Source organism: Pelophylax lessonae, assembly GCF_965119305.1.
Source record: "Pelophylax lessonae genome assembly, chromosome: 1".
Taxonomy (NCBI): domain Eukaryota; kingdom Metazoa; phylum Chordata; class Amphibia; order Anura; family Ranidae; genus Pelophylax; species Pelophylax lessonae.
The window spans coordinates 246,829,516-246,844,383 of record NC_138768.1 but is presented as its reverse complement, the minus strand read 5'-3'; the positions used below and the strand labels follow the sequence as shown (position 1 = coordinate 246,844,383).

Genomic DNA, 14,868 nt, shown 5'->3' with positions numbered 1-14,868 from the left:
ACACTTTGCTACAATGTAAAGTAGTGAGTGTACAGCTGTATATAGTGTAAATTTGCTGTCCCCTCAAAATAACTCAACACACAGCCCTTATTTGTCTAAACTGTTGGCAACAAAAGTGTATACACCCCTAAGTGAAAATGTCCAAATTGGGCCCAATTCGCTATTTTCCCTCCCCGGTGTCATGTGATTCATTAGTGTTACAAGGTCTCAGGTGTGAATGGGGAGCAGGTGTGTTAAATTTTGTGTTATCGCTCTCACTCTTTCATACTGGTCACTGGAAGATCAACATGGCACCAAATGGCAGAGAATTCTCTGAGGGTCTGAAAAAAACAATTGTTGCTTTACATAAAGATGGCCTAGGCTATAAGAAGATGGCCTAGGCTATAAGAAGATTGCCAAGACCCTGAAACTGAGCTGCAGCACGGTGCCCAAGACCATACAACGGTTTAACAGGACAGGTTTCACTCAGAACAGGCCTCGCCATGGTAAACCAAAGAAGTTGAGTGCATGTGCGTGTGCATGTGCAAGTTGAGCTGAAGACATCCAATTGGAGGAAACGCGTCAGCAAGGAGTCGTGCCGTCACGACGTCACTCGGAGTCCGCGCTGCAGCCGGACACGAGTATCTTAGAATCTCCTCATTTGCTCCTTATAATCTTTTCAAGCGTGAATATACCATCTACATGTAAGTGCAATATTTTCTTTAAATAAAAGTTTTGAAAAAGGTAATGCACTATTGGCCATTATTGCTTTGCATGTACTTGCTGGAGAGGACGATATAAGCCTTTGATGAATCTTGGGAGCCTGCTATATCTGTCTGAAGGGAGAGAAGCAGTTTTACAATACCTAGGATTTCATAGAGCGTGTTACATAGATCGTTCTGGTAAGAGGCTATTTTGGTTTCTGCACCAGTGGTGAAGAGCACAGTTAATTTGTGTGGTCACATGAAGTGTTCGTTTGGAATATTATAATTTACACTTATCTATCATCCGCCGGGTAAGGAGGGAATTCACCAGGTGGAGGGATCCTAACACCATCATTGAATATCACTTTAATCGCACATCTGTTTTGCGTCATCACATTATTGATTGAAGGAGTTTCATTGCTTTGGACTTTGGGACTTTATGATCATCTTTGTTTTGTTTACATTCATTTGTTCACGTTTTTTTGGATTTAGCGCACCACCCACTTTCACATTTTCATTATCATTATTTCTGGTAGCAGCTTTATCACCGATCAGCGCACCTTTCTTTATATACATATGCCCTTCACTATTGACATGCAGGAATATGTAGGGGCTCATTCACATGTGCATTTGAGAGGTGGTAAGGAGGCGTTGTATCACCTCCACACTGTGTGCTTTAACCCCTTGAACTCTACACTGCACGCAGTTTCGGGGAGCTTGCAGAGCGGCGCCATTTATTTGACTCAGTCACTGTCAGTGTGTGCTACACCTGCTAAAAGCAACAGGGGGTTTAATTGTATCTGTGGCATGCGAATGTGGAAAAAAAATATATACATATATTATATATACATATATACTGTGTATATATATATATATATATATACATTAATATAATATAGGATTTATACAGCGCCAACAGTTTGCACAGCAGCATATACACACATGTGTGTTTTAAGCTTTGATTTAGTGTGCACAACCTAATGCAACAGGCTGCGCCTATTGCACACCTATGCTTCCGAGTGTGTCAGATGTCTTCACCCATGCTGTTTGCTCCATCTGCTATCTGCTGCATCACTATAGCTGTACAGGCTCATAGTAGGGATGTAGCAGCCAGTGGAACCATGGGATGCTCTGTGTTGTGGTTCCACCAACTGCTACAAATCTCACACACTCTATTGGATACTAAAGAATCTTCAGCTAGTGTAGCTCTACTCGAGAGCAAAGATTGGAGACACAGGAGACACAGGAGGCAGAAAGTGTTTTTTTTTTTTTTTTTAGACTTATCAATAGTTTCCTTTCTATATCATAGTAGTATCTTTTCTTAATGAAATGTGCACTTGTTTCTAAAACTCTCTCATGGCATAAAACGCAGGTAGATAACATTTTAAGTTCTTCTACACAGCATATGCGAGAGGCTGCAGAGCGGCGGCAACATCTGGAATTGGAGCATGAGCAAGCCTTGGCTGTTCTCAATGCAAAACAGCAGGAGATTGAGCTTCTACAGAAGGTAAGAGATCAATCAAGATGCAAATCAATATCAAAGCCATTTCTGTCTTCAGGGTATCCACCAGGAAAATGGATGTTTCTGTTTAATAAATATAACATTTAACAGTAAACTGCTTTCCGACCTTTCTCATCTTACTTCTAATATTTTTTTAAGGTTATACTAATAGTCTAGAAAAAATTGTGAGTAGGGTTGAGCGAACACGGACTGTATTGTTCGGGATCGTACCGGACTTTTGGGTGTTCGGTACCCGGACACGGACCCGAACATTTTACTGTATGTTCGGGATACAGTCCGTTGTTCAGTAATTTATTTCATGTTTTGGCGCGGTTTCAACAGCTGCAGGGCAGCCAATCAACAAGCGTTTAACTAGTGTGCCCTTAAAAGCCATCACAGCCATGCCTACTAATGGCATGGCTGTGATTGGCCAGTGCAGCATGTGACCCAGCCACTATATAAGCTGGAGTCACATAGCGCCGCACGTCACTCTGCTCTAAATACTGTAGGGAGAGGTTCCTGATGCTGCTGAGGGAGAGATAGGAGATTATTGTAGGGGCAGGCTGGAGATTTCTTTCAGGGAAAGAATAGGAAGAATCTTCTTTAACCCTTTGCCGACCGCCACACGACTATATACTGCAGCGGTCAGCCCCTCCTGGGCAAAGTGACGTACCGGTATGTCACTCGCCCATGAGCCTCTAGGGGGCGAGCACGCACCTCCGGATGGCGAGCTCTCACCCCCGCTCGTTCCCTGACATCCCCGCGCAAGTGGCCAGCGGCTCCGATGTCCGCCGGCCACTCGCAATCTCCCGCTGGAGAGGGAGAAAGGCAGACGGCTGATGTAAACACAGCCATCTGTCATTCTCACTGATGTAACTGCAAATACTATACAATTGTTTAGCATAACAAAGTAATCCTACCTAGTGTCTCCTGTGGGGCAGAAAAGACCTCCTCTTCCAAACATACACATGCTAATTAGCATCATTCCTGGGTCCCTAAATGTTTCCCCGCCCCACTTCCGTCCAATGGCACCAGCGGTGTCATGAACACCAGAATAGACCCATCGCACATGCGCAAAATGGCGCCAGTAATGATGTTACACGCTTGGAAATGAATGACAACCAGTCACCCTATAGACTGAAAAAACTGTGATTTCAAGATGAAACAGTTTGCACACTAGAGGGTTCTAAACAGGACACCTGCCAGGACAGAGCAATGGCAAGGACATGTATTGCCAAATAATCTGCCCAGAAATAAGTAATGCCTGTGCATCATCAAGGAGCAAGTGGCTGATGCTGTGTTCAAATAACTCAGCTGACTCCTCCATGCATGATGTTGGGGCTATGGCAGGAGTAGCTGTGGACAGGGAAACAGAACAAGCTGCTCTGGCAGCTGCAGTGGACTGTGGACCAGTCTCTGCTTGAGTGATGGAGGATGAGGAGGATGAAGATGGTTTTGTAAGTCAAGCCACCAACTCCTATGTATGTTATGGCTGGATAGCACAGACAACATCATTAAACAGAGGAAATGGTGCCCTGCCTGGGGACAGATGCTGCTAGTCCCCTCCTAGTGCCATGGGAAAGTCTACCCCATCTTGTTGGCCTCCTAGGCATACTACTGAAAAAACCAAACTCTTGAAGTCCTTCTAGGTCTTATATGGTAGGAGCTCCACCACAATAGGATAAATACAACCTCCTTGCAAATATATCAACATCAGTACTCAATCAAAAAGATAATTCATAATGAAATATTTATCATATATTTAGCTTCTCATGCCAACACCAAAATAGTGTTAGCAAGTAATATGCGACTACATATGGGCCACACATGGGAACTTTGATGCACCTTTATTCATAACACATACAGTATCTCACAAAAGTGAGTGCACCCCCCACATGTTTTGTAAATATTTTATTATATCTTTTCATGTGACAACACTGAAGAAATGACACTTTGCTGCAATGTAAAGTAGTGAGTGTACAGCTTGTATAAAAGTGTAAATTTGCTGTCCCCTCAAAATAACTCAACACACAGCCATTAATGTCTAAACCACTAGCAACAAACGTGAGTACACCCCTAAGTGAAAAGTCCAAACTGGATCCAAAGTGTAAATATTTTGTGTGGCCACCATTATTTTCCAGCACTGCCTTAACCCTCTTGGGCATGGAGTTCACCAGAGCTTCACAGGTTGCCACTGGACTGCTCTTCCACTCCTCCATGACGACATCACAGAGCTGGGGGATGTTAGAGACTTTGCGCTTCTCCATCTTCTGTTTGAGGATGCCCCACAGATGCTCAATAGGATTTAGGTCTGGAGACATGCTTGGCCAGTTCTTCACCTTTACCCTCAGCTTCTTTAGCAAGGCAGTGGTCATCTTGGAGGTGTGTTTGAGGAAGTTATTATGTTGGAATACTGCCCTGTGGGCCAGTCTCCAAATGGAGGGGATCATGCTCTGCTTCAGTATTTCACAGTACATGTTGGCATTCATGATTCCGTCAATAAACTGTAGCTCCCCAGTGCCGGAAGGGCTCATGCAGCCCCAGACCATGACACTCCCACCACCATGCTTGACTGTAGGCAAGACACACTTGTCTTTGTACTCCTCACCTGGTTGGCGCCACACATGCTTGACACCATCTGAACCAAATAAGTTTATCTTAGTCTCATCAGACCACAGGACATTGTTCCAGTAATCCATGTCCTTAGTCTGCTTGTCTTCAGCAAACTGTTTGTGGGCTTTCTTGTGCATTATCTTTAGAAGAGGCTTCCTTCTGGGACTACAGCCATGCAGACCAATTTGATGCAATGTGCGTTGTAGTCGTATGGTCTGAGCACTGACAGGCTGTTCCCCCACCCCTTCAACCTCTGCAGCAATGCTAGCAGCTCTCATACGTCTATTTCTCAAAGACAGACCCTGGATATGAGGCTGAGCATCTGTTAAACCGCTGTATGGTCTTGGCCACTGTGCTGCAGCTCAGTTTCAGGGTCCTGACAATCTTCTTATAACCTAAGCCATCTTTATGTAGAGCAAGATTTTTTTTCCAGATTCTCAGAGAGTTCTTTGCCATGAGGTGCCATGTTAAACTTCCAGTGACCAGTATGAGAGAGTGAGAGTGATAACACCAAATTGAACACATCTGCTCCCCATTCACACCTGAGAATTGTAACACTAACGAGTCACATGACACAGGGGAGGGAAAATGGCTAATTGGGCCCAATTTGGACATTTTCACTTAGGGGTGTACTCACTTTTGTTGCCAGCGGTTTAGACATTAATTAATGTGTGTTGTGTCATTTTGAGGGGGCAGCAAATTTACTCTGTTATACAAGCTGTACACTCACTACTTTACGTTGTAGCAAAGTGTCATTTCTTCAGTGTTGTCACATGAAAAGATATAATAAAATATTTACAAAAATGTGAGGGGTGTACTCACTTTTGTGAGATACTGTAAATAAAATACAAACACACATAAGATATTATTAAATGGTAAAAAGTATACCACCAACATTGTGGAAGGCTCATTCCACACCCAAAAATTTGAAAAATATATTCAAAAACTGCATCCCAGACTCCTTGTGAATTGAGTTGAAAAAGAAAAGAAACAAATCCATAATGTCAATGAATCATGAAAAGGAGAGAAAAGGAATCCTGAAGAAAAAAAAAAAAAAAAGGCTGTAATGAAATGAAAATGTGAAGCCTTTTCCTATGAGCAGATCATCTCATGTCAGGTGTTTGAATTGACTGAAAATGAGGGTATGGATCCCATATATATTCTGTGGTCAAGAGGAGACATTCAATAGTTCAATAATTGAATTAATGAAAATGAAAATATTCTCATCGTCTCCCTCGCACAATGAAGTTTAAAAGTCCATATTGACGTGCTTGTACAATGAAGCAGGCAGCACGTGTTAGGTTGCATTTCAGAGCCACTTCTTATGAATACATCTTTTTAGTACGGAATGTTATGTTCATTCAGAGGCTTGATGTGGATTTCATATACAGACCATGGTCCAGAGGAGACATTCTATTATGTGAAAGTTTTTGTTCCTAATTTAATAATCTGAAAGGTAACATATTGTCTCCCTCGCACAGGATGATCAGAAAATCCACACTGTCTTGTAATTATGCCGAGCACAGATGAGCAACCCAAACCAACCTGCTTGCATGTGTCTTCAACAACAGCACACTAGCTTGCGAATGATGAACCATATCAAGCTGAACAGTCATATGATATAGATAAAACCTGTTCATAAAAAGTAGCCATCTCTGCTTGAATGATGAAACAAACGTAATCCCATGCCAGCTGTAAAGAGTACTTTTCAGTTTCACTGTTCATTTCATGGTATAAATTGAGACACAAAAAAGTTCAGTTCACTGAATATTTTATGATGTAACTAGAAAGCATGGAAAGTTCAGTTCCATATTGCCACTACTTGCACTAGATACATCTTGACTAGAAAGAAACTGTGAGCGTATACTCATCATTTAGTTGTACAGAGGCTGGCTTCTCCAGTTCAATTGCTTGCTTTAATATTCCATCTGCTGTACATCCACTGTGTATCCAAAGGTTCCTGGGGTGCCGAAAAAGGGGGTGGGACGGTGAGCCAACCTCACAGACTAATGCCTGACCAGTTTCGCCGGTCGCCTAGACATAATGGGGAGGCTTATTACCGAAAAGTAATATAGATGGGGAAATGTGTACTTGGATTCACTTTAATCAATGGAAAGTGGTGTTTGGTGCACTTCAAATTGTGTACTCACTACACAAACACTCCACTGACACACTACAATATACTGCAGTAAAAAGTGCACTAACGCACTTTAACCACTTAAGCCCCGGAAGATTTTACCCCCATTCCGACCAGGGGGTATTTTGCGATTCGGCACTGCGTGAATTTAACGCACAATTGCGCGGTCGTGCGACGCTGTACCTAAACGAATTTGACGTCCTTTTTTTCCCACAAACAGAGCTTTCTTTTGGTGGTATTTGATCACCTGTGCGATTTTTTGATCACGCGCTATAAACAAAAAAAGAGCGTCAATTTTGCAAAAATAGCAATATTTTTCACATTTTTTTATATGAAATTCCCCCAAAAAAAATGTAAAAATCAAAATTTTTAAAAATTTTCGGCCAATTTATTTTATGCTACCTATGTTTGGTAAAAAAAATCGCAAAAAGCGTATTTTGATTGGTTTGCGCAAAAGTTATCGCGTTTACTAACAAAGGGAAAGATTTTTGTCATTTTTGTTGTTTTTTTTTTTAACGCGTAATGGCGGCGATCTGCGATTTTTTTTGCGGTACTGCGACATTGCGGCGGACAGATCGGACCCTTGACTGACATTTTTGACACTTTTGGGGTTACCAGTGACATTTCTACAGTAATCAGTGCTATATATATGCACTGTTACTGTAAAAATACACTGGTAGTGAAGGGGTTAACTTTATTTGGAAGGGAGGGGCTGTGTGTGTCCCTAGGGGCGTGGTTTCTACTGTGATTGGCTGTGGCTCTAGCTGTAAAGACACTGATCAACGGATCTACATACCAGATCCGTTTTATCAGTGTCTTTGCAGCGAAGAGAATGACAGGCAGTTTGTTTACACAAGCTGCCTGACATTCTCCCTCTCCCCCGCCGATCGCCGAGTGACCGGCAGACATCGGGTCCGCTGGTCACACGCGCGGGGGGGTCCGTGACCACGCGGGAGCGGGAGCGCGCCCCGGGGGGCGCGCGCTCGCTCCCTAGACCCTCACAAGCAAGCAACGTAGCCCTACGTTAGTTTGCCTGTGAGGGGCTGACCGCCGACGTAGATAGTCGTGCGGCGGTCGGCAAGTGGTTAATATACCAGTAAATTTGCACCAACGCACTTCAATATACGTCTATATAAAAGTATCCTGATGTACTTCAATATACTGTCATAAAAGTGCACTAATGCAATTCAATATACTGCCTAAAAGTGCACTAACGCACTTCAATATACTGCAGTAACAGTGTATGAACGCACTTCAATATACTGCAGTAAAAGTGCACTAATGCACTTAAATATACCAGTAAATTTGAACTAACGCACTTCAATATACTCCTGTAAAAAAGTACCCTGATGCACTTCAATATACTGCCGTGAACGATCACAAACGCACTTCAATATACTGCAGTAACAGTGTATGAACGCACTTCAATATACTGCAGTAAAAGTGCACTAATACACTTAAATATACTGTAGTAAAAGTGCACTAACGCACTTCAATATACTGCAGTAAAAGTGCCCTGACACACTACTATACTGCAGTCAAACTGCCCTAACTCTCTACACTGACATATTTCAATATACTGCATGTAACCTGCCCTGAAACACTAAACTGACACTACAGTAAAAATGAATAATCACACTACACTCACGCTGCACTATCACTATATTCCCACTAAACTAAAAATGAACAGTCGCACTACACTCACGCTACACTATCACTATATTCACACTAAACTGACACTAAAGTAAAAATGAATGGTCGCATTACACTCTCACACTGCACTAACACTCTACACTCACAATAGAATCACAATAGCCCACTATAGCACAGCAATGCTAGCAGCAATGAACACAGTCCTGTTCTACCTCGGAAAACCTTGGAAAAGGAACCTTTTATAGTGTGGGGTGGGTCTATGAGCAATGAGCCATGATTGGGCACAGTCATAATTACTTTCTCCAATCATGGCTCTGACAGTGTTCTGTGCCCTAATTGGGAAAATTCTTCATTGTTTCAGCCAATCAGGGCTTCCAATGCACTGTGCGAAGTGCAGTGCATTAAGGGGCACACGGCGGGCTGAACAAACGGTCAGATGCCCTGACAATTTGGGTGTTCACTGAACGGGTGAACTGTCAGTGTTCGACCTGAACTCATGCTCGGGGAAAACCGCTTCCAGAAACACTATAGTCAAGTTTTGCACATAAACATAATAAATCACAACTTCTCTGTGTTTCTACCAAAGGTAGAAAGAACCTGAAATTCCAGGTCCCCATATCAGCCTAAAATTTTCATCAACTCCACTACTAGAATAGTAGCTCCAAATCCCAGGGGGGGTATAGTGCATTTTAGAGCTATATTGTTGCGCTATATTGTTGCCTTTGTAGTTTTCAAGAACTATGCCATTAAAAAGGTATATTTAAAAATCTGCTGCTGTAGGTATCTAGAAGTGTCTGAATATACCTGCAGCAGGCACAGCTTTGCTGCATCCAGTCAAGTACAGTGTTCCTCAGGGCTCGATCGTGGATCTCTTACTTTTTAGCATTTACATGTTTCCGCTTGGCCAACTGCTTGGATCACACAGGCTCAATTATCAATTCCATGCTGATGACACTCAGATATACATCCACACTAAACCGGATAGTACTTTGGCTGCTTCTCACCTATCTAAGTGTATTTGTGATATAAAAACTTGGATGGCCGGCCCATAATTTCCTTGAATTTAACTGTGACAAGACTGAAGTCATGCTTATTGGCACCCCCCATCAATTATGTAAGGCCGATCCTAATAGCTTATCTATAGAAGGCACTACTTGAGCTTCAGTCTAAATTGCAAAATCTAGGGCTAGTTTACCCATTGATCCACATGTACAAAATGTTGTCAGAACATCTTTTTTCCACTTGAGAAACATTGCTCAGTTGAATCCTAGGCTATCATACACTGTAGCTGAAAATCTGATGCATACATTTGTGTTCTCCCGACTTGACTACTGCAAAGCTCTACTCGTTGGAGTACCTAATCCCACTAATAATCGATATGTTCAAAATTCTGCAGCCAAAATCGTGACTAGGTCTGGTACAAGTGATCATTGTACCCCTATCATGGAATCCTTGCACTGGCTATCCATCAGGTTTTGCATAGATCCTCTTGCTAGCCTATAAGGCTCTTCATGGCTTGGCACCCGTTATCTCTCGGAACATTTATCAATTTATTCCTCCCCCTCGTAACCTCCACTCCTCAAATTCTGGTTTTCTGTGTGTGTGTGTGTCCTACATTTAGTGGGAGACAGCCTTCTCCTGCTTTGCTCCAAAACTCTGGAATTTACTTCCTAAGAACATTAGAGAGACTTCTTCTCTAAACTCATTCAAATCAAATCTAAAAACGTTTTTATTTAGACAAGCTTTCTTTTAATTTTCCCTTTTCCTTTATGTTATCCTGTGTATTCCTTGTGTTTTCCTTGTAAAGCGCTTTGGGAAGCTACCTTTAAAGGCACTATATAAAATAAAGTTTATTATTATTATTATTACATCCTTATAGTAATGATAAACATTCCAGTTCCTTCCTGTCTTATGCATGTTCCAATTGGCTAGTGTGGAAGCTCGCCACAATGATAGACCAATAGGAATTTTTGGGTTTGTGGTACATAGCAGCAAGATCCAACACAAACTGAAAATGTTAGAGCTTTGCCCCAGGATTCAGCCATAATGGCAAGTTATTAGAAACAAGAATGAACTAGGGAATGATTGATACAAAGAGGCCAGGTCAACATCTCCAATAATAAAGACAACAAGAAGGAAGGGAAACCTCCTAAATGGCCTGAGAACTAGATAAAAATATATAATAGATATATCTCAAAAACAGTATAGAAATACAATATAAATTTTATTTAAAAAATTATTGTTAAAACAACTATACAACATTTTAGGCTGATGTATAGTTAAAAAAAAGCATAAATGCCTAAGTGCCAAAGATTCTAGATGTTCCACAGGCTGCCGTCACAACTGGGCGACCATTGGGATACACCCGACGTGTTTCAGAAATAGCGTTCTTTCCTCAGGGGTGTACACATAGGCTAGAACAGAGCACTTCTAAAATTAAGCAAAAAGGAAATATAAGCATCCAAAATAGACATATAGAAGTATATTGTTACCATAATCACTGAAGTTATCAAAAGCACTTACATATTTATGCAGAAGAGTTAGAAAACACAACAGCCAAGGTAATCATTAAAAAACTTTGATAATGTCCATTTAAAGCTCAGTGAAAAGGTAATTGCAGTATTAACAACCCACCAAAGGGAGGCGAGAACCAGCAAGTCCTACCAGGGTGCACAAAAGGGCAAAGGAGGAGCATGGAGGTGGATACGGAGAATAATTTGGAGGAATGAAAGTTTATCAATTTTTATTGTATAAGATGGAAAACTTGATAACAGAAAACGCATGTACAGAATGCACTTATGCAAATGAGTACCCCCATGAGTACAAAAAAGGGACATATCCATATGTATTAAAAGAACTAGTTCAATACGCATGGAGGTCTGCGCTACAGAGGAATATATATATATATATATATATGTGTATACATGTATATATCACAAAGGATACAGCACTACAGGGGCATATGAAGTAAAAGAGAATGTTAGCAAAAAAGGAGATGCATACATATAACCATAAATGCATATGAGTGGAAATAATTGAGTGACTCCATTATCACATACCAATATACAGATGCTACACCCATGTATATATACATATATACACAGGGATCTGGCCACCACATGCTTGGGAAAAGGATCATTTAATATAGAGTAAAATATGGATAACAATAATCACATAAACTCAGATAAAAGGTATCTGAATGCTAAATGGAATACAGATACTGATGCACTTTAAATATAGCAGATGAATCTCAAAGTATTTACCAAGGCAGAAGTGTTGTGTCACTAGAACCGCATCCATAGGAAGAGACCACCTCCGCCACCCACAAAAGCCAGGGAATGGATCCACAAGTTAGAATGGCTCCTCTAGTATATAGCCTACCGACGGGGGATATGCGCCTGGCAGGTGCATTTCCGCCATTGACCACCGTTGTGTGTTCCAGCTTGGTCCCCAGGCATGTGACACGTGTCGCGGCGTGGCCACGCCCTGAGAGGGCGGAGCGATGTCTCACATTAGACACCCACTGGCGCTTGTGAGGACGGAGCCTGCCCAACTCAACACACCACCATCGAGCTGGTGATGTGGCAAGAGGGGAGGAGCAATCAGGGCCTGTGCCGTCCCAGATGGAAAAAAGGCCATTGAATGGAAAAACCACTGGTGGCCTACACACGCCAGGTGGGTCTCAAAATAACATAAGGGCTAAGAGAAAAACAAAAACACTCAAGAATAGGAAAAATATATACCAAAAAAGATTACAAAAATATGCAGGTTTATATAAATAGTATACAGAAAATACAATAAAATAAGTATAGATGGACAGACACTACCGATGGTTGTACAAAACCAAAGCAATTATAAAATCAATGAAAAAATACAAACATGGCATACTAATACAGCGTTGATGGTGCAATGCACTAAACCGTCATATTGAAAAGAAACGGGTCCTAGCGCTTATGGATCTGAAATAAATAAAGGATGGCTGCTGCTGACTAAAAAGGTATGTGTGCCTTTAAATGGGAAAATATGTGAGTCAGCGCTGCCGTGTGTGTCACAATTTCTTCCACTGTGTATACCAAAATGTAAATAGATATTCTAATAAAAAATATATATTAAACTGCGTGTATTATATTTTTTTATATTATACAGGATTTGTATAGCGCCGACAGTTTGCGCAGCGCTTTACAATATGAGGGAAGACAATACAGTTACAATACAATTCAATACAGGAGGATTTAGAGGGCCCTGCTCATTAGAGCTTACAATCTAGATGGGGGGGGGGTCAAGTAAAACAAAAGGCAATAGCTTTGGGGAATGAGCTGATGGAGAAAATAGAGGTACAGTTGTCAGGTGTGGGTAGGATAGGCTTCTCTGAAGAGGAGGGTTTTCAGAGATCGTCTAAAAGCTAATAGAGTAGGAGATAATCGGACAGATAAGGGTAAGGAGTTCCATAGGATTGGTGAGGCTCTGGTAAAGTCCTGGAGGCGAGCGTGGGAGGAGGTGATGAGGGAGCTAGAGAGCAGGAGGTTTTGAGAGGAATGAAGAGAGCGATTCGGTTGGTGTTTTGAGACTTGGCTAGTGATGTAGCTGGGGGCTGTTGTGTTGACAGTGTGTGTTACAGACGATTATTCTCAAATCTTAATTGGTATTTCTAAGGTTAAGAGCTTCCTCCGGCTCTGAAAATAAATAAATAAAGGAGGTGGTGGCAGTGAAAGGGTTAATTGCTTAATTAGCCCGGTGACAATCGCTCTCTGCCTGCTGGCACCTAGATTGTGGTCCCACAAGCTGGAAAATCTTTGTGCAGGTTGCAGCTGAGAGTGGCATTGTTACGCAAGTGACGGAAGGGTGTGAGATTGGCTGGTCCTCGTTCACGAGTTAGTAAGGAGGGCAGGGATCTGATACCCGCCACCGTCGCATATTGGCGTGTACCAATATATCAATAAATATTCAAAAAATTCAAAAAAAATTTCAAAAATATACCAAGTGATATTATAAATATAAAGTGCTAAGTGCCAACCGTGCCGACATGAACGTGAATAATCAATAAATAAATTAATTCATATATATCACTATTCATAAATTCTTGTGCACAGTTCATAGGATGACTTTGTAAAAAGTGCTTCAGTGCTCAGTATCACTCCAAGTGCTGGTGCTCCCCCTGAGTGTCCCCACTCACCGGAAAACACCGTGTATGTAAGCCTTATACACAGGTGTGATGCTCTTAAGACTCCAACAGTGAAGATCCCACGCTATTCATATGTCTCTTTAGGGTTGCTAGAAAAGTATTGCTGGCTGTGTTCCCCTCATGATGAAAAGAAAACAATGCCCGCCATGTTGAAGTACGTTATACCAGTTTATTAGCCAAGTAAAAGGTTACACTTACAAACAGGGTTAAAACAAAGGCTGTCAGGTTCGGTGGATGCTGCTCCCGCAGCGTGTGTTCCACCGACCGGAAATTGCAGGATATGATGTCACACGCTCTCTGCCTTGCTAGATGCGGGGTTTTTCGCCCTCCTACTGGGCGTTGTCAATTGGCTAATAAACTGGTATAACATACATCACCATGGCGGGCATTGTTTTCTTTTCATCATGAGGGGAACACAGCCAGCAATACTTTTCCAGCAACCCTAAAGAGACATATGAACTGCGTGGGATCTTCACTGTTGGAGTCTTAAGAGCATCACACCTGTGTAGAAGGCTTACGTACACAGTCTTCCGGTGAGTGGGGACACTCAGGGGGAGCACCAGCACTTGGAGTGATACTGAGCACTGAAGCACTTTTTACAAAGTCACCCTATGAACTGTGCACAATTAATTGAAGGACATTTACTTTATGAATAGTGATATATATTAATTTATTTAAAGGGAATATGTGTGGTGAGTCCTGCGCTGTCTGGGGAATGTGCTATTCAAAGGGGTAAGTGTTAATCCCAGATGCTGCTAGTACCAGAACTGGTAACCATACAGTGTCAAAATCATACAAAGGTGGGGGGTACTGCGCTTCTGGCTTAGTTGTACGTGAACTGTGCTCGGTATAAATGCCTGTCACTATACATGGAGTGGACTAAAACGTGTATAGGCAGTTTACACAAATAGGTGCTATATTACATAGTTACATAGTTACATAGTTAGTGAGGTTGAAAAAAGACATCAGTCCATCCAGTTCAACCTATGATGTGTGTGTGTGTTTGCTTTTAATCGTACATTGTATACCCATGTATGTTGTGGTCTTTAAGGTGTCCATCCAATAGTTTTTTGAAACTATCAATGCTCCCCGCTGATAC

At 41.8% G+C, this 14,868-nt stretch overlaps 1 protein-coding gene across 16 annotated transcripts in view; it reads left to right on the top strand.

Moving 5' to 3' along the window:
- Positions 1–14,868, top strand: part of RIMBP2 (RIMS binding protein 2) — an 855,912-nt gene that overhangs the window by 638,744 nt on the left and 202,300 nt on the right. For all 16 annotated transcript variants that reach the window (XM_082266906.1, XM_082266905.1, XM_082266904.1 and 13 more), the window contains one exon: positions 2,086–2,190. In XM_082266906.1, coding sequence (XP_082123032.1) covers positions 2,086–2,190 — 105 coding nt within the window. The remainder of the gene's footprint in view (positions 1–2,085; positions 2,191–14,868) is intronic.